Source organism: Haliotis cracherodii, unplaced genomic scaffold (genome assembly GCF_022045235.1).
Source record: "Haliotis cracherodii isolate W230 unplaced genomic scaffold, xgHalCrac1.p SCAF_2, whole genome shotgun sequence".
Classification (NCBI taxonomy): Eukaryota; Metazoa; Mollusca; class Gastropoda; order Lepetellida; family Haliotidae; genus Haliotis; species Haliotis cracherodii.
Genome location: NW_027266275.1, coordinates 25,404,529 through 25,431,899, shown reverse-complemented (window position 1 = coordinate 25,431,899; position 27,371 = coordinate 25,404,529). Strand labels below are relative to the sequence as shown.

Genomic DNA, 27,371 nt, shown 5'->3' with positions numbered 1-27,371 from the left:
TCAATCGGAGATATTTCACGTGAATGTGAGGAGGAACTACTCCTCCGCCTGTCCTGTGAGGACAGGGTGACCTCCATATCCAGAGGTCCAAAAAGGTTCTGTAGAGGAACCTCAGAAGGTGTAGGGACGGTTGGTGTTGAATGTCTATTTAGTTTTTTTCTTTCTTTTCTTGTTAAAGGAACTGTGGCTGGTTGTGAAACAGACGTTGAGGATTGTTTGTCAGGCTGACTCTCTGTCTGAGATCCAGCACTAGACTGAGTGACTTCGGCAATAATCTGATGGATTGAATCTTTGTCAACAGGATGTTTCGACTTGACCCATGTCAAGTCAGTCTGACATGAAATAGAGGACATTGCTACAGAACGAGTGACTGCAGCAGAGTAGGTTAAGTGAGAAGGAGTCTAGGTCTGATTAGTGAAGAGTTTCTTGGCATCTAGGTATGATAGGTTTTGTTCACTTTTAATTTTCATGATTTTTGATTCTCTTTGCCACACAGGGCAGGACCTTGATGAGGCAGGATGTGGGCCATGACAGTTAAAGCATTGTACATCATTTACACAGTCGGAGTTTTCGTGGGAGCCACCACAACGATGACAGACCACAGAGTTGTGACAAGATTTTGACCCATGACCGAACTGTTGGCATTTGTAACATCGGAGTGGATTGGGGACATACACCTCCACTCCGATATTGATGTAACCTGCCTTAATTGATTGCGGAATCGATGTATGCGCAAACGTCAAGAGATATGTGTTTGTATTTGTTATGACACCTTCTTTCTTGACAGTGAAACGTTTCACTGCAGTAACAGCTTGCTCTTCTAACTCCGCAGCAATGTCCTCTTCCGACATGTCCGACAAGCAACGAGCCCGGTCGCGAACAATGCCTCTACAAGAATTCAATGTTCTGTGCACAGACACAGCAACCTCAATATTAGCAAATGTTGTGATAGACAAAAGATTGAGAGATTGCTGTCTCCGTGCACACTCAACCAGAAGTGAGCCACTACGGAGACGGGTGACATTTTTCACCTCTCCACAAATTCCAGATACTGCTTTAGAGATAGCAAACGGGTTCAGTTTAATGGGTAGTTGATCCTTAGCCTCAATAACTAGGAATCTAGCCCAAGCATCAATGTTTGAAGAAGTATTTCCATTTGATTGATCTATATCCTCAATACGTCTCTTCTTTTCATTTCGAGAGGAACCAGATTGTTGTAGTGACATGATGAAAGAAAATTATTCCACACCCCTGCTCCCCACCCACCACCGAGTGACAACAAGGACGGAGTCAAATTGCACCGGATATCCAGGATGCAGACACCAGGGATACAGGGATGCTATACTCCAGAGAATATGACGCGAACAGCTGTATTTGTCTACCAATTTAATGCCAGACTGGTTCGGCCCATGACAAGAAATTGGAAACATACATCATTCGGAGGTCAACATCACCAGATTGGCCCATGAGCCACCGCCTTCTGGCGTAAGACTCTAGGCAATTTATTCAATCCAAAATTGAGAATTCACACAAGTTATGCGTGGCCAAGACCAAAATATGCATTAAAATACAACACAGGTGTGCATATACAATATTACACACAGGGCTTGGCATGACCAGCCGATTGATAAGACCGGGCCCATCTTACCACCCGTCCAGGCGAAGTAAGGGTCGAAGTAGTGTGTTGGGCAAAGGAACACAGTTCCAGGAACCAGTGCCCTCAACTACCAGACTCCCGTCCTCCGCCGACACAGGGACGCAACCCACGGCAAACAGGTTGCCCATTTTAGTCGCCTCATACGACCAGCAATGGGAGGCTGTGGAAATATTCTGCCCCGGTTCCACACGGGGGAAGAGCTACTAGCGTTACCCAGCACTTGATGTTGTTTTGGTCTAGGTAGTGCTGTAGCCTATTTTTAGTCATAAGTTCCATTATTTTGCAGAGATTTGAGGTTAGGGAGATGGGCCTATAGGAGTTTGCCTGATCTGCTGGTTTATTTGGTTTAGGTATTGGGATTACTAGAGCTTCCTTCCATGAGGATGGGACCTGTCCGTTTAGGTAGACTAGGTTGTATAGTTTAAGTAAAGTTTGGAGTAGTTTGGTAGGTAAGTGTTTGATTATTTGGTAAGAGGTGAGGTCTAGGCCAGGGACTGTTCCTTTTTTTCTATTGTTTAGTACGTGATTTAGTTCTTCTATGGTGTAAGGTTGATTTATTTCTAGGTTGTCTTGTCTGTTTTCTTTGGAGAATTTGGTTGCTTTATTTAGTTTATCTTGGAATTTCTTACTGAAGTTACTTTAGAGAAGTGTTTGGCTAGGTTGTTGGCCTTTTGGGTGGGGTTAGTTGAGTTGTTTATATTGGGGCTTTTTTTGTGCCGTTTGATGCCTCGGATGGCGTGTTTTTTGCGCCACACCTTCCTAGCGTCGGTGTGGTGGTTTAGCTCCTCACAGAATTTTTTCCAGTTTTTGGTTTTAGCAGTTTGAACTAGGTATTGCACTTGGTGGTTAAGTTCATGAGCTGTTTTGAGATGAGAGGGGTCTCGTTTAGCTCTGTTGAAAGCTGATTTGCGTTTTAGTCTAGTTAGCTCTATTTCCTCATTCCACCAAGGGACAGTGGGTTTTCCTGGGCTGGATGATTTGAAGGGGATTGCGGATTTGGCTGCGTTGATTATGAAGTTAGTTTTGACAGAATGTTTCGGGGTCTGTTGTTTCTAAATCGTTTAGATTAGCTTCGTTGCATAATTCTTGGAATTGGTCCCAGTTGGCGTTTTTGTACTGAAATTTAGGTTCCTGTTTAGGGGTTTGATTTGGTATTTTTATATTTCCTAGGGTTATATTTATGGGAAAGTGGTCGCTGCCTAGAGGTACTGGGTGGACGTCCCACATCAAGACTTTGTGCTAAGTCTGGCGTACATATTGTTAAGTCGATAGCCGACATGGTGTGGTGGGTTTTGTCGTATCTAGTTGGTTGGTTATTGTTTAATAGTATTAGGTCATTTTTTTCCTCAATGTAATATAATACTGTACTTATAGTGGGTGAGATTGTACTCAGGTTATGGAGCAGTTTAATCTGTGTAACAATATATTTAATGAAAATGATGCAAAACAACCTCAACGATTTGTTTTTATTAATCTTCTTAATTTCCTATATTCTATATCACTGAACAAACTACTCTGTGCTAACAACACACCCACAACCCGACACAGATCAAACGCCACTTACACAATCATAATCTGGTTAATCTGTATCACTTAACGAGTTTGAATAGCTTACTCTGCCCACAGTCGAGAGCAGCACAGTAATTAGTAGTTTTGACCAGGCGAATACACTGGTCACACTTGACTGGTCTGTCTGATGATTCGGTCACCTGCCAAATGGGATGTCTGACAATTGGGTGTGAACCTTACAGAGGAAGTTATTTTATGAACGCGTCACGTGTTACAAAGGAGATGACCATTATCTAAGTAAAATACTTCTAAGATCATAAAGGACATAACATTGAATAAAGTGAAATTCATTTTCGACAAACTTTAATGAACAAATTTAAAACAGTGCGGGCAGATTCTATTTTCTAAAAGGGTTGGGGGGGTTGTAAATCGTCCTGTTTCGATCCAGATCCAGATTTTAAAATGCGACGGTGGTCCCTGTATTTAAAACATAAGGAGCAACAACGTTACGATCATGAAAGTTCTTAATGTATTGCCCTTAACGTTATGTTTATCGTTCCAAAGCTCTGTTCTCCAGCTCAGTTCATCTTTGTTTACAAGAACGTTTTTAATATGGGCAATTTTCTTCTTTCGGGACATTGGAGCAGTCATAATATTCATAACATCATAAATATTAAGATTACAGGCAGTTTTAACAACTTTAGTACTCCATGTACTTTAGTGAGTGAGTGAGTTAATTTAAAGTCACATCGGCAATATTTCAGCCATATCGTGACTTGAACAAGTTATGCAGTTATATTATAGATTTATATAAAAGCTGTCAACGAAGGACAGTATAACAACCAGCAATATATCACAGATCATAAGTGTAAAACTAGTTTTAGAGCAATAAAATGATTTGATTACAACAGACGACACATTATAAAAACAGGCTATTAATCACCAACAACTAAAGTTAGGCCACCATACTAGGGACCAAGGGGACTTACAGTACCTTAGCTACCTACAAGGTTCCCTAGCAGGATCTACACCATTCCTTTAGTTATTGGCGAATGTTGACGAGATTAGCCGAACATTAAAATATACAAATATTCTACGTTTAAAAACAGTGATAGATAAATTACTTTGAATGAATTGGTCTTACATATCCTCTCAGGGGGACAATAATTTTACACTACTTTAACCCCCTTCGAGGAAATAGCCACTTACAAACTCAGTTAATTATTCATACTATCAATAGTAAAAGGTATTTATTTATTTACAATACATAGTCATCAAAATTTATCAATCAATTCAATTTCTTTTAAAAAAGCAAGTATAAAATGTGGACTTATCTGATTAAAAAGATCCCTAATGGATGATACTTTGAAGTACTTATCCCTTGTGATGGAAAAATCAATACAGTCAAGCAGGACATGCTTGACCGTGATTCTCTCATCACAAGGGATACAGAACGGAGGATCTTCACCTTTTAAAAGATATTCATGTGTATATCTCGTGTGGCCAATACGACATCGCCGCAAAATGACCTCATCAAATCTGGACTGACAACCCAAGTAGGTGTAGCCAATAGTTGGTTTAATTTCATGCAATTTATTTACACCTGCTTGGGTGTCCCACTTCTTTTTCATGAGATCACGGATATAACATCTGATCACTGGCTTATAATCGCTGTATGGAATCAGAAGTGGTGTCTCAGATTTGTTGAGTGCTGCTTTAGCTGCAGAATCAGCCATTGAGTTACCAATAATACCAACATGGCTCGGTAACCAGCAAAATACGATGTCGTATTGGCCAGTAGCAAGATCATTAAACAATTCAACAATTTTGATTAAAAGGGGATGTGTACAAGACAGATTTTGAATAGCTTGAAGGCAAGAAAGTGAATCGGAAAATATAATAAATTGTTTATGTTGGGATTGGTTATTTATATATTCCAATGCTGTTAATATGGCCTTAGCCTCTGCCGTAAAAATGGAACAGTTATCTGGTATTCGGTTTGATATAGTCCTGGATCCAATGACAGTGGCGCTGGCAACGGCGCCATCATCCTTGGATCCATCAGTAAATATAGATTTGTACGTATTGTAGGAGGAACGTAATTGGTTGTATTCTTGTAGATAAATTAGGTGATTTGTGTCAGATTTTTTAAACTTAGTTAGAGAAAGGTCTACTTCAGGTCTGACTAACTGCCAAGGTGGAGTAGACAGAAGTGCGTGTGGAGATATGATGTCTAAATCAATATTAGTAGCTGCAATATGAGGTTTGATCCAAACCCCAAGTGGTGGGATAAGTTTGGGCTTGTTTAGAAACAGTTCCTCATTAAGTGGATCAAAAACGCAATTATAAGCTGGGTTTGATGGGTTGGAACGTAATTTAGTTACATATTGAAGAGATAATTTCAAGCGGCGTTGTGCAAGCGAAGGTTCATCCGCCTCCACATACAAACTATCTATAGGAGAAGTTCTAAATGCTCCAAGACAGAGCCGCAGGCCCTGATGATGTATGCTGTCTAATTTCTCTAAATTACTTCGCGCAGCTCCACCATAAACAATTGAACCATAATCTAGTTTAGATCTAATAAGGGATCTATACAGGTGAAGTAAGGTTGTCTGATCCCCACCCCACTTAGTATTTGCAACAACTTTTAGTAGATCAAGAGCCTTCAAGCATTTAGTTTTAAGATATTTTATATGGGGTAAGAACGTCAAGTGGCGATCAAATATAAGACCCAAGAACTTGGTCTCCTCAACAACCTTGATGGGGGCACCGTTTAACAACAGTTCCGGGTCTTTATGCGGTCTATAATTTCTACAAAAATGGATACAATTTGTCTTTGCTTTAGAAAATCTAAAACCATTTTCAAGTGACCACTTTTGGTTTTTGTTAAGGCAAAGCTGCAGTTGCCTTTCTATTGTGTGCATGTTTTTGCCACGACAAGATATGTTAAAGTCATCTACAAAGAGTGACCCATCAATTGAGTCATTCAATACCTTGGAGAGACTGTTAATTTTAATGCTGAATAATGTGACAGACAAGATACTGCCTTGTGGAACACCCTGATCCTGATTGTAATGATCAGACAGGGTTGAACCCACACGGACTTGAAATTGTCTGTCGGTTAAAAAACTGGATATAAACTGAGGCAAACGACCTCGCAATCCAAAATTATGAAGATCTTTTAAAATGCCATGCTTCCAAGTTGTATCATAAGCTTTTTCTAAATCGAAAAAGATGGATACGGCATGTTGTTTATGTACAATGGAATTTTATATGAACGATTCTAAACGCACAAGATGATCAATGGTACTTCTATTTTTCCGGAAACCACATTGTATATCTGTAATGAGATGATTGGTTTCCAAATACCAAACTAATCGATTATTCACCATACGTTCCATAGTTTTGCAAACGCAGCTAGTGAGAGATATGGGACGGTAATTTGATGGATCTGTATGATCCCGTCCAGGTTTGGGTATAGGGACTACAATTGCATCATGCCACGAAGGAGGAAAAGTCCCTGATGTCCAAATAGCATCAAATATAGTTAAAAGTGTTTGGAGACATGATTCAGGCAAGTGTTTTAAAAGCTGATAATGAATATTATCAGCTCCAGTTGCAGTATCATGAGCTTGCCCAAGGGCGGTATTGAGCTCATGTAGTGAAAACACTTCATTGTAGTCTTCACCATTATCAGAATTAAAATTTACCTTTTTCTTTTCCTGTTGTTGCTGAATTTTCTGAAATTTAGGGTCATAGTTTGATGATGAAGAATACTTGGTTAAAGTTTCACCTAATTTATTTGCAATGTCAAATTTATCTGTCAATAAATCATTACCATCTTTGAGATGTTTAATGCTGGATTTAGAACCCTTGCCTTTGATTCTTTGAATCATATTCCACACCTTTGATATAGGTGTGCGTGAATTGATTCTGGATACATAATTTCTCCAAGACTGACGTTTATTTTGTTTAAAAGTTCGTCTGGCCTTTGCACTATTTATTTTTACAATATTTAAATTATGGACCGTAGGGTGTCGGCGGAAAAACTTTTCCGCTTTTTTCCTACGCTTTCTAGCCTGTTTGCAATCATCGCTAAACCATGGTTTGCGAATGTGCGGGTTCACAGAGGATTTAGGAATGGATTCATCAGCTATGTGTTTCAGTTGTTCTGAGAATATCTGAATAGGGTCAGGGATGTTTTGGAACGTTTCAGGTTTCAGAGTTTCAAAACAACGTGTTTGAAATAAGGGCCAGTTTGCTCTATTAAAATTCCACCTTGTTGAAGGTGGTTCATCGGTTGGGAGAATAGACTGTAGTATTGTGGGGAAATGGTCACTTCCACATAGGTCATCATGGACTGACCAGTCAAATTCGTGTAGTAAATCAGAATCTGTGAGTGACAGATCTAATGCTGAATAAGTTCCTGTTGCAGGATGTAAATATGTGTTTGCACCATCATTAAATATACATAAATTATTGTTTGTAATAAAATCTTCAAGGACCGTGCCCTTAGCGTTCGTATGGACACTTCCCCACAGAGGGTTATGTCCATTTAGGTCACCCATTATGACACAGGGCTTCGGGAGTTGGTCAAATAAAGACTGAAGTTCAGCCTGCTGAAGTGGAGAAGATGGTGGAATATACAAAGAGCAAAGTGTGAGGGCGATGTGAAATGTTAGCCGGGCTGCAACGGCTTGAAGATTGGTGGTAAGAGGAATAGCTCTATGAATTATATCCTGTCTCACCAAGATTGAAGAACCTCCAGTGGCTTTTGCTCCTGGAGGTGAGAAGTGATTATACATGTTATATTTCCTGACATCACATTTGTCTGTGTTCTTAAGGTATGTTTCTTGTAAACACATAGCTGATGGTTTAAAATCTTGAATTAAAAGTTGTAAATCGTTAAAATTATTCCTAAATCCTCTACAATTCCATTGGATTATGTTAGACGATTGAGTCATGGTGGCTCAATCGGTGAACGCTCACGTACACGTGAGGATGAAGGACTCCTACTACTGCTCCGTGACGATGGGGTGACATCCATGTCCAGAGCATCAAAGGAGTTATTGACAGGAACCTCTGAAGATGAGGAATTTCTGATTGATTGTTTTCTATTAAGTTTTTTACGTTCTTTCCTTGTCAGAGTAACCTTAGATTCAGTAGGCGTAGTTTCTACAGCCTCTGGCGTTGTAGGAGGTGGTTCAACAGTATCAGGTTGAGCAGTATCAGCTTGATCAGTCAAAGGTTGAGAATGGCTTATAGTTTGAGTTGAAGACGAATTTGAAGTAAGCACTGATGATATGCTGACAGGTTGATCTGATGTGATCCATGTCAATTCTGTCTGAATAGAAATGGATGCAGTTGGAGGAGCGGAGGTAGTGACAGCAGCAGAAAAGGTTCTGGAAAGTGGACTTTGTGGGCTCTGACTTTCGATCAGCTTCTTGGCATCATAAAAGGATATATTTTGCTCATGCTTGAGCTTCAGGATTTTGGATTGTTGAAGCCATTCTGGGCATAACCTGGATGAGGCCAGATATTGTCCTTTACAGTTCGAACATTTTATTTCTGCTGAGCAGTCGGTGCCGTCATGACTGGCACTACAGCGCTGACAGACCACTGAGTGAGCACAAGATCTGGAGCCATGTCCAAACTTTTGACACTTGAAACACCGGAGTGGATTGGGGACATACACCTCCACTCCGATGTTGAGATAACCAGCTTTAATTGACGTAGGTAGTGCTGAAAGTGTAAAAGTAAGCAAATAAGTGTTGGACGGGATGATGTTTCCGTCTCTAGATTTCATGGTAAAACGTTTAACTCCTGTCACTCCTTGAGATTTTAATTCGTCTGCAATTTCTTGCTCTGAGGCAACGAGCAACGAGCTCTGTCTCGAACAATGCCTCGGCAAGAATTCAAGGTTTTATGAAGGGACACATCAACCGCAATATTGGCAAAAGTGGTTATGGACAACAAGTTGAGAGATTGTTGCTTCCGTGAGCACTCAACAAGAAGAGAGCCACTACGGAGACGTGTCACATTCTTCACTTCGCCGCAAATTCCTAAGACAGCTTTGGAAATGGCGAATGGATTAAGTTTAATGGGTTGTTTGTCAGCTGCCTCAATCACAATAAAGCGGGCCCATGAATCTAAGCCACGAGATAATTGTTCATTTTGATCAATGTCATCAAGATCGACATGACGACGTTTTTAACGGGTTGAACCAAGGTATTTGTGCGACATGGTGAAATATAGTAATTCAGCACCCCTGCTCCCCACCCACCATGGAGTGCCACAAAGACGGATGTTGTGTTGCACCGGATCTCCAACATGCAAACACCAGGGATACAGGGATGATATACTCCAGCAAGTATGACGCAAATAGCAATATTTGTATACCAAATTAAATGCCAGGCTGGTTCGGCCCATGACAAGTAATCGGATACATACTGAATTTGGAGGTCAACATCACCAGATTGGCCCATGAGCCACCGCCTTCTGGCGTAAGACTCTAGGCAATTTATTCAATCCAAATTGGAGAATTCACACAAGTAATGTACGGCCAAGACCAAAAGATACATTAAAACACAACACAGGTGTGCATACACAATATTACGCACAGGGCCTGGCATGACCAGCCGATTGATAATACCGGGCCCATCTTACCACCCGTCCAGGCGAAGTAAGGGTCGAAGTAGTGTGTTGGGCAAAGGAACACAGTTCCAGGAACCAGTGCCCTCAACTACCAGACTCCCGTCCTCCGCCGACACAGGGACGCAACCCACGGCAAACGGGCTGCCCAATTTGGTCGCCTTTTACGACCAGCAATGGGGTGCTGTGGAAATATTCTACCCCGGTTCCACACGGGGGAAGAGCTATTAGCGTTACCCAGCACTCACCACGAGGAGGCTGCTCTTCACGAGTGCCCCATGAACTTTAACATAGTAACCATTTTCTTCATCAAAGCGTTACAAGTACTGTTATTAATCTTGGGGTAGTCTAAAAACATTAGCATGTAATGTAACAAACGGGGAGGAGAGACCCATGTCTCCATTAGTGGTACCGTTACTAAAACCAAGAAATAATTTACAGGCTCTATTTTGGATTAGATTAACGTTTTATCCTCATATACCAGAGCCATAGAACATTACCGGCTCCACAAGACTTTCATACAGTTTCATAAAAACATCATAAGACATACACCCAACAGAATAAAACAAAGACAAAGCATGGTTGGCAGAATTGTACAACTCTTTCACAGTTTCACATATCTCGATGCTCGTCAACCCGTAGTCCCAGATAACGATATGATTCTACATAGACCAGTGATTGCCCAGCGTAGAGGAATGAAACCGATGATCTCGGTTGTGATTTCTAAAATGAATTATGTTTGTCTTATTCATATTCACTGACAGTTGCAAACGTGTTGACCATTCATGCAGTACATTAAGCATGGATTGTAATGAACATTCATTGGGGGCAGTTAATGCAATATCGGCAGCATACATTAAAATGGAGAGCATAGTCTCATCAACAAGTACGCCACAATTGAGATTGTTAATAGCAAGGTCGTTAACATACACAGAAAATATAGCTGGGGATCATTTACAGCCTTGCTTTACACCATGTTAAACAGTAAAACGTACTGTAAGAAATTCTCCTACATGTGCAGTACAATTGACATCGACATACAATCGACTGGATAGCATTCAATATCTTTCCTCGAACTCCAATATTCCTCAGCTATAAACGGTGTTGAAGTTGATATCAAAGGGTTTCTAAAATCCTTCATACCGCTCTTAGGAATAGGATGGATATATCGCTGTTCCACATAGCTGGTACAGTTCCATTTACAAAGCAATAGTTAATAATTCTGTACAACAAATAAACTGAACTTACATTTTTTTAACACTTCGGCAGGAATATCATCCACACCTGTAGCCTTTCCATTCTTAAGTCTAAAGACTAATGGGATGTCTGGCAGTGAACCTTACATGTTTATCATTTATCCCATCCATTTCTTGAACTAGCTATTCCGAATTGAGCCATAATTCATTCACCACAGTCCTAAGGGGAAATTCAAACATATCCACCTATAATTCACGACTACTGCAATCTTGTTAAATAACATGTGCTTGACATCAGGTCGATTTTATTGATATCATGTTATGACTGTTGGAATATTATCTATGCATTATCCTGTCTAAAAATCTAGATATATTTACAATATCATGTGGTCTTCATATAAATTTCTTGAACAATCCGCTTCATGTACATTTTCAGAAAAACAGAACATAACATGGGAATACCGTTCGAATTGAGCCTCGCTCAATTTCCCTGTGCGCTGTGATTTTTTATTTATATTTTTAAATGAAAAATTTACAGGGACTAGCTGTGCTACCACAATACTTGTGTTAATTAATATTGATAACATTGAATGTTAAACCATTTTTACAGTTTTGTCTAATTTTAGCGATAATGAAAACTGAATAGAGATAAGGTATATTGATGAACAACGTCTTTATTACAGTAAGGAGCGACGCTTAGGTGTATGTTGTAACACCATTATCAAGCAAGTGATGTTGTTCATCCAGTGATCTTATCCTCTCTCAATACTCCAACTTCTGAATTCCTCGCAAAGAAGATAATGATACTTGTTTTGAATCCTGTCATCGCACAAAATATTCTTTGCACAGTATTCAAGAAACAATGTAATATTAATATCATAATACGCCATCAATATATGTTGTGCAATATTTGAGAGGTTGGCGCCTGTCGGGACGGTGTGAGATGCTAAAACTGTTCTTGTATAGTCTAGTATCCTTTGGCTAGTGACAGCTACCACTCTTTATTCCCATTCAAGTTGCTAACGGTGTTTCATCTAAACAGTATCATGGGAATGGAAATTAAAAAAATTACTTCATTCGTTATGCTACCATTTTTGAATATATGTCCATGAGATTAATCTGTTCATTTTTCCGTATTTTTATAACGGAACTTAGTGCTTTGTGTGGCATAAACGATCAAATAGTAAGATGACTACAATTAAAGGGCATTATTAACGAGAGGCTGTTCACATATATGTACATCATATATGTATCACGCGAATCATTTCTGATTTTACCTACTTCCGGCGCAGCGGTTCAAGATGTTGGCGCTATCTAGATTGGGTCCCTGACACATGCAGCTCTATTTGATGGGTGTATTGTACTTAATAAGCTGAACTTTTATAAATCTATTTTTTGCAAATATATACTAGTCACTCCAACTAATCATCGTTACTAAAATATATAACGTTCAATAACGTGTCCATTCGTATGTCTGTTTTAAGTCTGTTCCACTAATTATTGACACTAAGAAACTCGCACAATTTTTTAAATCGTTACTAAACGTGTTCTACTTGTCTACATCTTAATTGAAAAGTTGGAGAAAAGTTGCTTACTGTATTTTGCGGCCTTTGATGGTTTTGATGATCAAGATGACAACGTCAAAATCGTAGTATTCAGGAGTCGATGAGGATTCAGGAGTTTTTGAACAATGCACAATGCGTGGATGCAAAGAAAGAAACCATTTTAAACCCTTTCCATTTTAAACCCCTTTCTGTATATTTGTATTTGTATTCCTTTCTGAAACTATCATTCTACAAACAGTTGTGTTCACCGCCCATTCTACTTAAGAAAATAAAAAAAGGATGTTTATTTAGTCATTTGACATGCGTTCATTGTAAACAAAGATTAGTGTGAAAGGATTACTAAGTTTGTCATCCAGTATAAAGCACTTCCTCGATTAGCATAATTAGAACAGAGTTTGTAATTAGTTTTATCCTGACTCCAATTAACCAAGGCAGCTACATCAATTGAGAGTGTGAGCTTCTGGAGAAGAGGCGAGCAACTCAATGTGATTTATGAATTTGTGGAATCTTAATAAATAAACGACCGCCTGTCGCAAAAATGCATTCGAACATTGAACACGCACAGTCGCAGATTTTCCATTCGTACATTTGAGGGTGAACGTGAACGAAGCCGTGCAAGATGCTTTACAGCGATTTGTCTTCAGAACACATATTGAGCTCAGGTAAGTTTATGAATGATGATATTTTCATTCATTCATAGATATGGCGATCATGAGCGCTGACACTATATGTATTCGCAATAGAACATTTGGAAGACTAGACACAAATTGAGTCACAATATGACAACATCAAATCAAAGAATTTGTTTAATGCAACAGATTTAATGTATTGAAAATTTGAAATTGTACATTATTATAAAAAAACATGAGTGTCGCTAAGTCTCATGTCAAATACATCAATGAATTATTTATAAAAAAAATAATTTAATATTACTATGACTTTATAGCTAAAATTATGGAGTCTTGCATGTCGAGCCAACAAACTATAGTACATATTATTCACCTTGGAATGTCTGTTTACTGTGCTTGCGGTGGGGTCCACCCAATTCCCAAAATGGACAGTTCCAAATACTACTGCGTAAAATATTAATGCCGATTTGGAGAAAATTACCAAATGAATGAATGCAAGTAAAACTTAATCCAGGGAAAAAGAAAACTGTTCAATATCACGTCAAAGTGTGCCCAAGTGCAAAACCTAATCTTAAAATGAAAGGACTTTGGTATTAATATTTCAGTCAGATTCTGATATTGGCGAGTTAAAGAGGTAAGCCCTATGATTAATTGTCTTAAATACCTTTCTGGTGTCCACCGCCGTGAACCATACTCACTCACTCAGATAAATAAACCCTTTTACATAAGTCATGAACAAGCATATATATATTGCCAATATTTTGCTCCCATGTTTTGGATATATGTACCAAAGAACAAGAATTAATCCTAGAATGTCTACACATAAATTCATTACGGACGCTGAAATAATGCCGATGAGATGTTAATTTTTACCTTGCCCACTCACTGATTACGGACTATTTGTGGGGCGATAAGAGGTACAAGCCACGAGAAAATGTATAGTGAGACCAACGTAGCCATTACACCTTTTTACAAGATGGAAAACATCTTTGCTGTTAGTGATTACATATAAAGAAATCTAACCAATTCACAGGCTATACGTTGTACATCAGAATGCTATACCAAGTCATTCCTACCTGATACCATTAATAATTGGAATAGTCACCGGAAAAAGAGGATTATTAAACTTGGAGAATGTTATATTCAGTTAAGCCATGATACCAGATTTTGTCACTTTAAACTTCCATCGGCTTAAAAAAACACATCTCAGATAACACATCATGCATGCTCTTGTGGCTGTCACAATGGTACACTGCATTAATTTTTTCACATGCCCCAACTACAATATATTAAGAAACGATTCTATTCTAAAGGTTAAGTGAGTTTCTAATCAGTGGTTTATTGGAAACAATTTGAACAGTGCCTAATTTAGCTATTTTGAACTCGGCCATGTACATCCGACGTTCGGGTGGATTTGCACATATATAATAACTAGTAGTAAGAATTAATACATACTTTGAGACACGTATTAAGTATTAAACAGTTAAATAGCTTTTCTTAGGAAGCCCCTTTCCATCAACCGCACTGTTGACCTATCTTGTTTGTTCTGTTTTGATGTATTGATGTATTATTTAATACAATATGATATGTATATCTCCCCTCATCCCAATGTTAATAAAAGGAAGCTTGGTGGGGACTTTTGGGATATAAGAAATGAATACAGACTGCCATACTGTCTGAATGTCTTAACACTCACCGGGTGTGACCACGTAGACAGGATATCATTCGGGTTTCTCATAATTACTCCATGAGCATGCTGGGTATTGTAGCTTGGGGATATTAAATGTAAGTTTGTTATCAGAGGAGATTGATAGTGAACTTTTAGTACCAGTTAGATATGATATCTATATGACAAAGGTTAAAGGGTATATGTGTGGGTAATCCTTTCACGCTGATGAAAGAAAGTCACTCTTCTAGTTCATGTAATCTACCTCAAATAAGATCAGAACACATGCATTATTACAACATACTCAGGATACTAATAACAACGAAATGTACAAATTAGCAAACATGATCAATATTATTATTACATGTTAATGCCATGTATGTAAATATAGCTATATAAACATATGTTTAATTTTTCAGCTTGTGTGAAGTCGTCCATAAATACAAGAAAACAAGAAAAATTATATTACCGTCATTTTACATTTTTTCAGTCATTTTTTTAATTCGAATTACGTTACATTTATGTTACTTTGATTTTATTAGACCCATGTTGTTATTACTGACCCAGGGATTGACTAGGTTCATTACATGTCATAAAAGTGCCGGGACATGTGGTGGCAATACATTCTCTAATTAACACCTGTCACAAAGGGACGGGCAATTTGGGTTTGTCCTCAGGGAATGTGTTATGCAATTTGTGTATTCACGAAATAACATTCAACAAATTACAATGTATGTACATGGTCCTGTGATGTAGGATTGATGCATTCGTACTTCTTATAAATAAATGAATTGCATTTTTTTTCTTTACCATGTGCGAAATATGCATAATGTCGGAAAGCGCAAGTTAAATACTGACTTCATCCCAAAATAAATCACAAACCCTCTCTTATAATTTGTATATTATTCTATATTTTAATTATGTAAATCACGTTCCTGTCACTTTTAATGTAGAATACGTTAGTCACTCAACCAATTCCATTATTATTTTCCCAAAGATCAAAGATTAAAGCAGTTATCAAGATTTATTTTCCATATCTTTAGAAATACTTAATCTTTACATTGAAACTGCCATCATGATGTATTATTATTATTATTATTATTGATGTACATATGGTTCGCACCATATGAATATATATCAAGTTTCCTTTTGCTAGAACATATGCATGCTGTTGTGTTTTTTCAAGGTAATCTTCGTTCTCTCATTGATAACAATATTAAAAGAACAAGTATCATAAAATATGATACGGGAATATATTACACACGTTATTTACGCATCCGGTTGCTCATAATACAATGTTAGTAAACAATATTTTTGTTCCAGGGAGTGAATACCAATTAGACCAAGCCAGCTCAACATCTCATTCACTTATAAAAGACAACTTCATCATAAACATAGTCATCATCGGAGTATTAACAGTTTTTATGTGTGACGCCACATTCCCCGTTACAGTGCAAGTATCCATGATAGAAAACGTATGATGTCTGGAAACGTAAGATCCGACGATTGTGTTATGAATAATAATAAAGGCATGTTTGATGCTGAACGCTCTGAACGAAAACAGGACAATCCGGCAACACAATATTTTTGTAGTATTTTAAAAAAATATTTTTGATAATATTTTGTAGATAATTTTTGCAGGGACTACCGTCTTACAAAACGCGATTTTCCGCTTTTCGCCGAGATTTCACATTATCACAATGTATATCTACAATGAAACCGACAGCTCAGAACAAACCAAATTCAACACTTTTAAGTAGTGATAAAATAGTTTTCATCCTCTGTGCAATCCACTCTGTTGGTATTGTGCACGAGAGCATGTTAAAACACACAACGCGGCCTCCTCGTAAAACGAATCGAAGCTGCAACACTTTCAATACAGAAGTTACCGCCAGTGGAATCGCCCCCGACAGCTAATCCTCTCTGTGCATTTACTCACATACCAAGCACCGCGCCAGGAAAAGTACCAGGCGCCTCAACCGCCCACCCGTCAATATCATTGCAAGGACAGTATGTACTCCCGCTAACAGTGTGGAGTGCTAATTAAACATTCTAGTAATGTTACCCGCCACTATATCAGTTTTTTGTAACTTGCTGATACTATTTTGCACATACAAAACAATTATAGAGCAATACACAGCAATTATCCTCCTTTACCAACATCTACAAAGAAACACAGTGCTCAACTTAAAACACTTCAATTTGCACATATATAATAATTATACACAAATACATAATAATTATCTCCCTTTACCAATATATACAAAGAAAACAAATTTGGATACACCATATATACAAATTTGTATATTTTTGTATATGTCGTATATACAAACTTGTATATTTTTGTATATATCATCATTCCAATCTTGTATATATATCATCTTTCCAAAGGATATACAAGCTTGTATATATGGATTTTTTTTGCAGTGCAATCATGCAGCTATAACATACACAAATATCGATGACGTCCACGTACAATAGAGTTATGACATATGATTATCCTTTGGTGTGCACTATGTCTGGAAGATAATTCTAGTATATGCTTACTTTTTAAACATAGCGACTATACATTTTATTATCACTTTGTCAAGTCTCTGTAACAATTGCAAAATAATATAAATTTAATAATACAACTGAACTTAAATTTGCTGAGTGGGGCATTAAACAACAAACAAAGAAACTTAATATCTTTAAGAATTAAGAATTATGTTAACAATGCCAATGTTAAAAAATCATGAATCTCCATAATCTCCATACTGCTCATGTTTAACATGAAAACATAAGAAATGTTGTTACTTTTCCGTAACTGAAGTAGTCCTGCACACTAAACATTCAGTGAAGAAGCCCATGAACATATTAACTATGTAACATACATTTTTCTAAACTAGATGAATAGTTGAAGTTAGAAAATGATGTTACTTGGTTGAACGTCTATCAACCAATACTACATTATGGAATTGTGTGTATATGGTGTTGTTTGCAAGGCTACTCTCATAAATTACAGGTCGAATAGCTTAGTGGTTAAAGCGTTCGCTCGTCACGCCGAAGACCCGGGTTCGATTCCCGAGATGGGTACAATGTGTGAAACGCATTTCTGGTGTCTCCCGCCGTGATATTGCTGGAATATTGCTAAAAAAGGCGCAAAACCATACTCACTTACTCATAAATTACATCACGCATTTTAGGCCAGGGTTCTGTTCTATACTCGAATAAATGTGGTGACTATATATTGCGTTAACTTAATGAATTACAGTATTCATGAAGAACATTTCATGTGGGACCAATAGAGAGAATTATGAGCATAGACTTGCTAATTATTTTATTATATTCATGCCAGCTCAAACGAAACTTTGATTTATTTTTATGCTATCCACAAATTAAGTAGTATCCGGCTTTTTGTTTCGTTATTGTTGTTTTTTGTTTAATAGCTGGAATATTGTTGTGTGAGGAGCTAAACAACAAACCAACCACAACATAGTTCATTTTGGCCTTAGGGGTGGGGACGAACATCGATCCATGTGTTGGGGAGATTCAAACGGGTTGGAGTTTCTCACTTTCAAAGAAAAAGAAACTCAAACATGTAGGCGTCCAGGTACAAGTCCAAAGGATCCCTGGATGTCACTGTGGGAAAATCTTGACTATCCTGATAGGTAGGTTGTTATAATCTACAAGGTCACCCTTTTCAGTTTAGGCCTTGGATACGCATGGATGGATCAGGGTTTGGGAAATGTCAAGATGTTTATGTCCTTGTTACTCCAAAGAGCTAAAGATTGTTTTCGGCAAATGTGGATAGAAAAAACTAAGAAATAGCAAATGTTTATATACCTATTCTCTCTTAAAACAACAATTTATACCAGAAGAATATCTAATATATGTTACAATAAAAACAATTCGAGTATCGCTAGCGCAGTTCAGAGCAGGATATTATGATTTAAAGATCTATAAAGGAATATTTAAAAAGTCTAACAATATCTGTACATCTTGTAACCTTAATGTGGTAGAAAATGAGTATCATTTTATGCTTGTGTTTAAACTCTGTCGTCAATTAAGAAACAAGTACATTCCAAAGAAGTTTATAACTTTCCCAAATATTAATTTGTTTTGCATACTCATGTCAACGTCAAATATTACTTTATTACCAAAAATTGCATTGTACATACATTGTTAGTTAGAAGAAACACCCATGCCTTGTAAATACCTTGAACTATGGGCCTATGGCCTTTCAGTTTGCAATGAATAAAACAATTTGAATCTACAAGGTGCATGCAGCTGTATGCTTGTACTAGTCCGGACTGCTGCCAAGTTTTAGTGTTAGCCCACTGAGATACCATGCCGAAGTTTAAAATGAATGCCCTTCTCGGAAACATTATACTAACTCCGAGCCGACCAGTCCTTGTTTTAGCCACTTTATGCCAAGCGCCAGACAGGGTAACAACAGGTATTTCAGGAGATACCACTGCATCCATGATAAGTGTCTCACTTAATGCTACAAAATCGATTTAAGATTTACCTCCTGTTGTCCTGAGAAAGCAGCAGTCCTCGTATCCATTTACAACTCAACTCCCTGAAGTTGGTGGGTAGCCACACGGGTTCATACTCGTTTTGTAATGACTATACTCAGAAGCGACATGGTCCGTTGACTATATACAACGAATAGAACATCCGACTGGATGTCAACAAAATTGAATGACTGGATGTGGCCGACACACACACACACACACATCCTCACCACCACTCAAAACACACACACACACACACACACACACACACACACACACACACACACACACACACACACACACACACACACACCCTCACCACCACTCAACACACACACACACACACACACATCCTCACCACCACTCAACACACACACACATCCTCACCACCACTCAACACACACACACATCCTCACCACCACTCAACATACACATTTCATATTTAATATCAATCACAAGCATTAGGATTATTTACATCAGTCCACAACTCTGACAAACAGGCAGTTGCACCCAATTAAATAGTTGGGGTTTTTTGTGTGTGAGAAGAGTGAACTGACCGCGTGCCATCGACTAGACATCGATCAAATCGACAACGTTTAAGTTTCTAGCAAACTAGAGGGCCCTCTTTCGCCTGATCAAGCGTGGATAGTACGGACCAGTCTTATAATTTCCAATAATCGACACACTTCTAAACATTGCTTTCAAAACATGATTTCCAACCTATGGCTCCCCTAGCGGCAACATTTGACGTGTCATAGCTTTCTTCTAACACCAATCCCTACTAGAAAATATATATTAATCAACTTATATCGGTAAACTAATCTGACTATTCTTAAAGTAAATTCAATGCAGTGAATGCACTGACATTCAAGATATTTTATGTTTCACAAATGCGGGTTAACTGACGGTTTCTCCAGCTGTGTAGCTGTGTGACAGTGGCCCATCATGCATGTCTGCCCAGCCAGGCTGACACAAAGGGTGACTCCCCCTGACAACCAGTGAATAGAGTGTTAACTACACATCACATCACATCACGAAATATACCCTACGAAATAAAATCTCCCCCCAGAATACTTCCTGCCCCGGTCGTTTTATAAATACTTGTGTGGTGGCTTGTGTTGCCACTAAGTCTACGCAGGGAACAGCTAAGCTTAAATTTCTGGGCCGCGTCCCAATCAAACCCTCTCATCCAAAACGTAATAAACCAAAATATCAGCCCCAAAAACCAAGCTCTCGCTCGTAAACACCCCTTACTTACCCCAATATCCCAAAGAATAACAAACTACCTCAATGAACACCAAATTAAAAATCTTAAACAAAACTGCAAACAATCAAATATCTTCACCCCTAAACTTAAAATACCCAAAATAGACACAACACTAGCTAGCCAAATAAATAAACAAACCGACCCAAACATAACTAAAACCACCACACTAGCATACATACACGAAAATTGGCCACATTTACACGGACGGATCTTCAGATCCGACCTTCAAACACACAGGTTTCGGAGTCCATACCACACAACCAACTAAAACCACACAATCCTTCCGACTCCCAAACAACCAATCAATATTCACGGCAGAACTAATGGGCATGGCCTCAGCCCTCCACAATCAAGAATAAAAAAAAACACAAAAAAATCCTAATACTTACCGACTCCCAAAGTGGACTGCAAGCCCTCCAAAACAAAAATACTCCAAACCGACCTAAATTAATAAATCAAATACGACCTAACAAAAGCAGGCAAACAAATAACCTTCTTGTGGATACCCGTCCACGTATGAATATACGGTAATGAAAACGCCGATAAAGAAGCTAAACTATCCCTCTTGGGTTGCACACACCACTTTCGCCCCTTTCGGAAACACATTAAATGGCCTGGCCGGGCCCGTTTGCGAAATACGCATCAGTCGGAAAGCGCACGTTAAATCTCCCAAGTAAGTAAGTAGTAACATGACCGTGTGAGAAATACGCATCAGTCGGAAAGCGCACGTTAAATCTCCTAAGTAAGTAAGTAAGTAAGTAAGTAACATGACATCAACATGGCTGTTCTTCGCAAGGTTGAGTTTGTTATGTCACAGAGAGGAAAGCCCCAAGTCCTATTTGATGGTTATCTTCACACTAAGAACGTCGAGAGACTGACAGGCTGGGATAAAGAGTGAATTGAACATTTGAGATGAAATTTATTATAATGTATTATGAATTTTGAAAAATAAACATTTTGTAATAATGCATTATGAATTTTGAAAAATGAACATTTTATCATAATGTATTATGAATTTTGAAAAATGAACATTTTATTATAATGTATTATGAATTTTGAATGATATCGTAATCTTAATTCCATATTTATCTCAATCTATTCGTGTTTCTTGGGTTGTTCCATTGTATGAAATAGGTAACAGACTAGGGATTAGCAGTGCCATGTACCGTGAACTTTGTTGTCTTAAGCTGTAGGGGAAATGGGATGTAGGGGTTTTGGGAGGTTATCTTGGACACTGCTTTAAGACGCGCAGTGTCCCCCCCCCCCCCCCCCCCCCAACACACACACACATACACACACCTACCCACCCACCTAATTTATTTGTTTTCACATTATTGTCAGAACTTGCAGGGACATGAGGGGTGAGGGTTAAACCTAAACACATGGTTCATTTTTTAATGTTTTCTGGAACAAGTTATCTTTTTCAAGAAGCCCCAATGTCACAGAATATCAAATGCTAGATCCTATAGAAGGCAGCATAAAAGTGAATTGGAGTGTGCATTTGCGCGCGTGCGCGCGCGTGTGTGTGTGTGTGTCTGTGTGTGTGTGATTGCGTTTCACGTGTGTAGGGGAGGGGCGAATTCAGCTGAAAGCCCAAGGGATTAAACAACTTGCAATTGCCTCAAATCAATCTAATACTGTATACGTCATACTTCTCCCAGTGTCTCAACATCGTACTGAAGATGCACTCATCAATTACATGCCATAGCCCGTTTGCGGATATACCTTGCCTGTCAAGTGAATTGTTTTGTGTAATCATATACTTTGGGAAACTAAATCCCCAGATTTATCAGTTTTCGTGATTATCTTAAGGGAAATACTTGATCAGAGTTCAATGGGAAGAATACACAATGCCATTTAGAAAGTGGTCAAATGTAACAGATGCTATATTTGGGATAACACTTTCTTAGTAAAGTATAGATTCTCGTACTCTTTTGGGGTTCGAATCCCGGACGGGACTGAACCTCCAAAAAGTACGAGAATATGTACTTTACTAAGAAAGTGTTATCCCAAATATAGCATATGTTCAATGGGAAGGTTGTCATATATAAATGGATCAACGATTCAAACACTATCGCATGCGTTCATTCTTTTTACTTTGATTTTATACAGGATGTACAAATCATCAGACCATATATACATTTTCCTCATCAGGTGTATCGTGTGAGGAAAAAGAGATTGTATAAAAATTGTATGCAACGTTTCGTTGTCGTGGTTACGATGGCTTTTTAAAGACCAACAACTACCAATAGTCGAAGGGGTATTTTAAAGTGTAGGTAAACATCACAATACAATGAAAGTTACCCGTTCACGTTCTGAATTCAGATATGATCAACAATACGTCATGCTCATGAAGCATGCAGCCTGACGTGAGCAAGGACAATTTTCTGCTCACTACACAATAAGGGGGAGATATGAGTCAGAACCTAATCGTGCTTACATAGTCTTCAAAGAGTCTATAAAAGAGTGCGTTCGACCCACCGTTCACGTGCTCATGTTTGCATATACAATGCATGAATATCTCTCACCATAACGCTGTTACTAGAGGGAAATAGTTTACAGGTAAATCGTAATGTTTCACACCGCAAAAGTAGTTTGACTGTTAATGTGACACCAACACGACAGAAAAGATCGTGAGATAAGAATTCAATTGTTTAAGTTTTCAAATATATCTCGTGAGGACTTCAATCGGTCTGGTTGGACTTTGTATTACTTAATACGGTTCCAGTCGAATTATTATTTACATATGGTTGTGTTAAGGCGGCCTACTGAATAGTGCATTTCAACGTGCTCCTACAGGTTCAACTGTTGAGTGTAGAGGTCAACTAAAACATGTAAATCAAATACCGTATTCGACGTAATAAGCGCCCACGGCGATAATTGCAAATGTATTGGCAAGTGAACAATCCCAATTAGCACGCCTTCCGATTGATCAATGTATACAAGACTTATTTATTCGTGTATAATACCCACTCGTGTGTTATATGGGCCCTTAATTGTGGAGAATTAAATTGTGGAAAAATTTATCTGTCGTATATTATAAACGTTTCAGGCTGTCAGCATAAACCACGAAATTTACGATCTTTCAACTCTAATATTCTAATAAGAGCCTCCTATTTCTATTTTTGAGAGCAAACTGGGCGCTTATTACGTCGAATACGGTAAGGTTCACGGGGACCTATTGATACACGATAAGAAAATTTGTCCTTCTTTTCAGGCATTAGGCTTCAATTCTACGGTGGCGCTATTGTGAGATGGTCGGAAAGGCATAGCACGGGATCGGGGAAGCACAGGCGGACTGTCACGAGGTACTACTCAGCTCACGAGACGTACTTCAACCATGAACTGGTGTTATTTGGGAAAGGTATAAATGCCACGTCACTTATTGTATACAGTGTGTTTCCTATCATGGAATCAGACACTGGCAAACGTATGTCAAATACATAAGGTGAAGTGAGGTGAAATTGGGTTTAACGTCGCGTCCAAGATTATTGCACTTATATAGCGACGTGCATGTACGTGTGTGTGTGGCTGCTTGTACTACTCCGGACTGATGCCGATTTATAGTGCTAGCTCACTGAGATACCATGCCGCAGTTTAACATGAATACCCCACTCAGACACAGTATACTGACTCCGAGCCGACCAGTCCTTGTTTTAGCCCCTTAATGCCGAGTGCCAGACAGGGTAACAACAAGTACCATCTTTAAACCCCGGACCTTCCGCTCTCCGGGCGGACGCTCTACCACAAGACCACGGAGGCGGTCTCAAATACATAAGGACATGCATGTGCATGGTGAAAACATTGCCGAGTGGTGAGATCGGATGACTAAATTGCGTGTCAAGGTTCAGGTCAGGATATTTTGTGTGTGTTCAAGGCCTCCGAAATTATATACATGCATAATTAACTACACTTGTTGACACATATTTGTCAATTTGGTTGGTTGGTTGGTTTGTTGTTTAACGCCGCACTCAGCAATATTCCAGCTATATGACGGCGGTCTGTAAATAATCGAGTCTGGACCAAACAATTCAGTGATTGACATCATGAGCATCGATCCACGCAATTAGGATCGATGACATGTATCAACCAAGTCAGCGAGCCTGACCACCCGATCCCGTTAGTCGCCTTTTCCGACAAGCATAGTCGACTTTTACAGCAAGCATGGGTTGCTGAAGACCTATTCTACCCCGGAATCTTCACGGGTCAATTTGGAGTCAACAGTGTTTTTCTTAACAGCAGCAATAAAATTTTTACATGGCCATTAACGCAGTCTCACAAAACAGTGTACAGATAAGTGACAGGGATGATTGTTCTCCTCAAAGCATCACAAGATTCACACACAAGTTGAATATGAAATTGTGTCGGGTTGATGTGAAGGTATTGTTTGAATAAAGTTCAGCAATTGGATATGAGAATCTCTGTTCATTTGTACTTAACAATGGCCCAACAGTGATAAGAACTGAGTTCTGGGAGGAGTTAACAATAATTTGTACTTGGGCTTTATTCACAACAACACCTTTATTGGTATAAAGGTTACATGCATGGGCGGATAAAGATACCCCCCCCCCCCTTTTTATTTCGAAAAAATCTTTATTTCTGTATAAATTACCACCAAAGACAATAAATAGATCTTAATTGTGCCCCCCCCCCCCCTTTTTAAAAAAAGCTGTATCCGCCTTGGTCATGTATGTCATCATGTAAATGCATGTCGAAAGATGTAACAAATAGATGTTGAGAGGAGAGTAGTCAACGTATCGGTGATGCGTATTTTTTCGACAATAAATCAGTGTATATCTATAGCCAAAAACAATATAAAAAAGCCTTAGCCTGGAAATGACCTCCATATCTCGACTGAGAAATACAGTTATATTGACAAATATGATATTTATCGCTATCAGATTACTCTTACAAGTTAGAAACAGGCATTGTTGTCCTCCTTGCTACCATGTACGTACAACAAAGGATCACTAAATATTTATTGTTGGTATATTGCAGCGTCGGGACAAGGGGGAGACAACCCTACTCTATCCAGTGGAAGTTATACATACCCCTTTCGATACCAGCTGCCAAACGAACTACCCTCCTCGTTTGAGGGTTCGGTGGGGAGGATAAGATACTGGCTTAATGGTACCATTGACAAACCATGGAAGTTCGACCACACAACAAAAAGGGCTTTTACAGTTGTCAATCTACTCGACCTCAACACAGAACCTGGAGCTGCGGTAGGCGAAAGTTTCTTCGTGAAATTATTAAATTTAATTCGTCGCTTCTACTATTTCATAATGATCCTTGATTGTGGTTATAAAAATCATGATTATTTGTTCATGTGTCAGCAGGATATTGCAGCATAGCGTTTGGAAATGTGCTCAACGAAAGAGAAAATTTAATGCATCACTTGATGATTTATGTTTGCAGGAAGGTTCACGGGGACAAAATGAAAAAAACTTGTGTTGCTTATGCTGCAAATCTGGACCCATCAGCTGCACGTTTCAAATTGACCGATGTGGTTATGTTCCGGGGGAATCTATTCCTATCAAAGCTGAGATCATCAACCACAGCAACAGGAGGATGGCGAGATCATACGCTGAATTGTACATGGTTAGTAAGAATTGTGTGAACAGAATTAGACGTGTTTACGTTCAACCATGACGTCGATGTGTATATTTTGCTCGTTGAAGATCTAGGTATTTCATTGATTGATGTTATTCTCTTAAGGTTTTGAAACTGAGTTTTGTGTTTTAGGTTGGTTTTTATCGAGCAACAACAAAGACACGAACAGTCTTCCAGAAAATAGGGGAAATATCCCACGGAGAAATTCTTCCTGGAGACTCAGATACCTGGAATGGAGACCTTCTACCCATACCACCAGTGCCGCCATCTAAACTTCACGGATGCAGAATAATTGTAATTGAGTACTATGTGAAGGTAACTGTTCTTGCATTGATGTCAATTTTTTGTTTGTTATCCATATACATGAGCGTATAACTTGTCCTACAGTTTTACTTGCTTGTTATGGCAATAAACCATTTTAGGACACTGTTTTAGATCCATGTAGCTAGTATACGTGCAATAGTGCTTGCAAATTTGTTGTTTGCGCAATACATTTCACTGTCCTTTATGGCCTTATCATATAACCTTTATGTCTAGGATCTATGGACTATTGTTTGTTCTGTTTCAGTTCTGTGTTAGTCCCGCTGGGCCCGCATTCCAGTTGGAAGTACCGCTCAGGCTGATCATCGGATCAATCCCACTGAGGACAACAATGCAGCAGTACGGGTTTGCTCCTCCGCTGCAGGGTCCCAGCCAGTCCCAGCTTTACCAGGGAGGGGCACATGCTTCTGCCCCACCTGTAACATCAATGCGTGAGTTCCGTTTGTCTTCTTGTCATCATAATACTTCCTCAAATCTACAACCACTTCCTATGCAAATACACTAAACAAAACGTTTTATGTGTGTCAAAGACGAATGCTGTTATATACTATTATATATTATACCTTTTAACTGTGTGAGCAGAACTCAATACAAGAAATTCGCTACATTGTTTAAAAACAGAAATATATATTTCCCCGTAGACATTTTCAGTTCCTTTTCACTGTATCCCCAGTGTACTTTGGATGCCCTTAATAAAAACATATCGGCTAATTGTAAGAAACGAAGGCTACGGGAACACCAAGCCATTCAGTCTCTCTATCAAGTGTTTTGTCATGTACATTTATGTGTAGTTTGCAA

General features: G+C 38.7%; 2 protein-coding genes across 3 annotated transcripts in view; one reads left to right on the top strand and one right to left on the bottom strand.

Annotated features, from left to right (window-relative positions):
- LOC139467882 (beta-1,3-galactosyl-O-glycosyl-glycoprotein beta-1,6-N-acetylglucosaminyltransferase-like) overlaps window positions 1–19,499 on the bottom strand; it is a 102,890-nt gene extending 83,391 nt beyond the window's left edge. The window contains exon 1 of the mRNA XM_071249407.1: window positions 19,384–19,499. The gene's annotated coding sequence lies outside the window, so the exon portion shown is untranslated. The remainder of the gene's footprint in view (window positions 1–19,383) is intronic.
- Window positions 1–27,371, top strand: part of LOC139467883 (arrestin domain-containing protein 3-like) — a 38,419-nt gene that overhangs the window by 9,242 nt on the left and 1,806 nt on the right. The window contains exons 2-6 of one of the 2 annotated variants that reach the window (XM_071249411.1): window positions 23,857–24,003; window positions 25,638–25,864; window positions 26,058–26,240; window positions 26,385–26,567; window positions 26,821–27,004. In XM_071249411.1, coding sequence (XP_071105512.1) covers window positions 23,857–24,003; window positions 25,638–25,864; window positions 26,058–26,240; window positions 26,385–26,567; window positions 26,821–27,004 — 924 coding nt within the window. The remainder of the gene's footprint in view (window positions 1–23,856; window positions 24,004–25,637; window positions 25,865–26,057; window positions 26,241–26,384; window positions 26,568–26,820; window positions 27,005–27,371) is intronic. The other variant, XM_071249412.1, reaches the window with a different exon arrangement.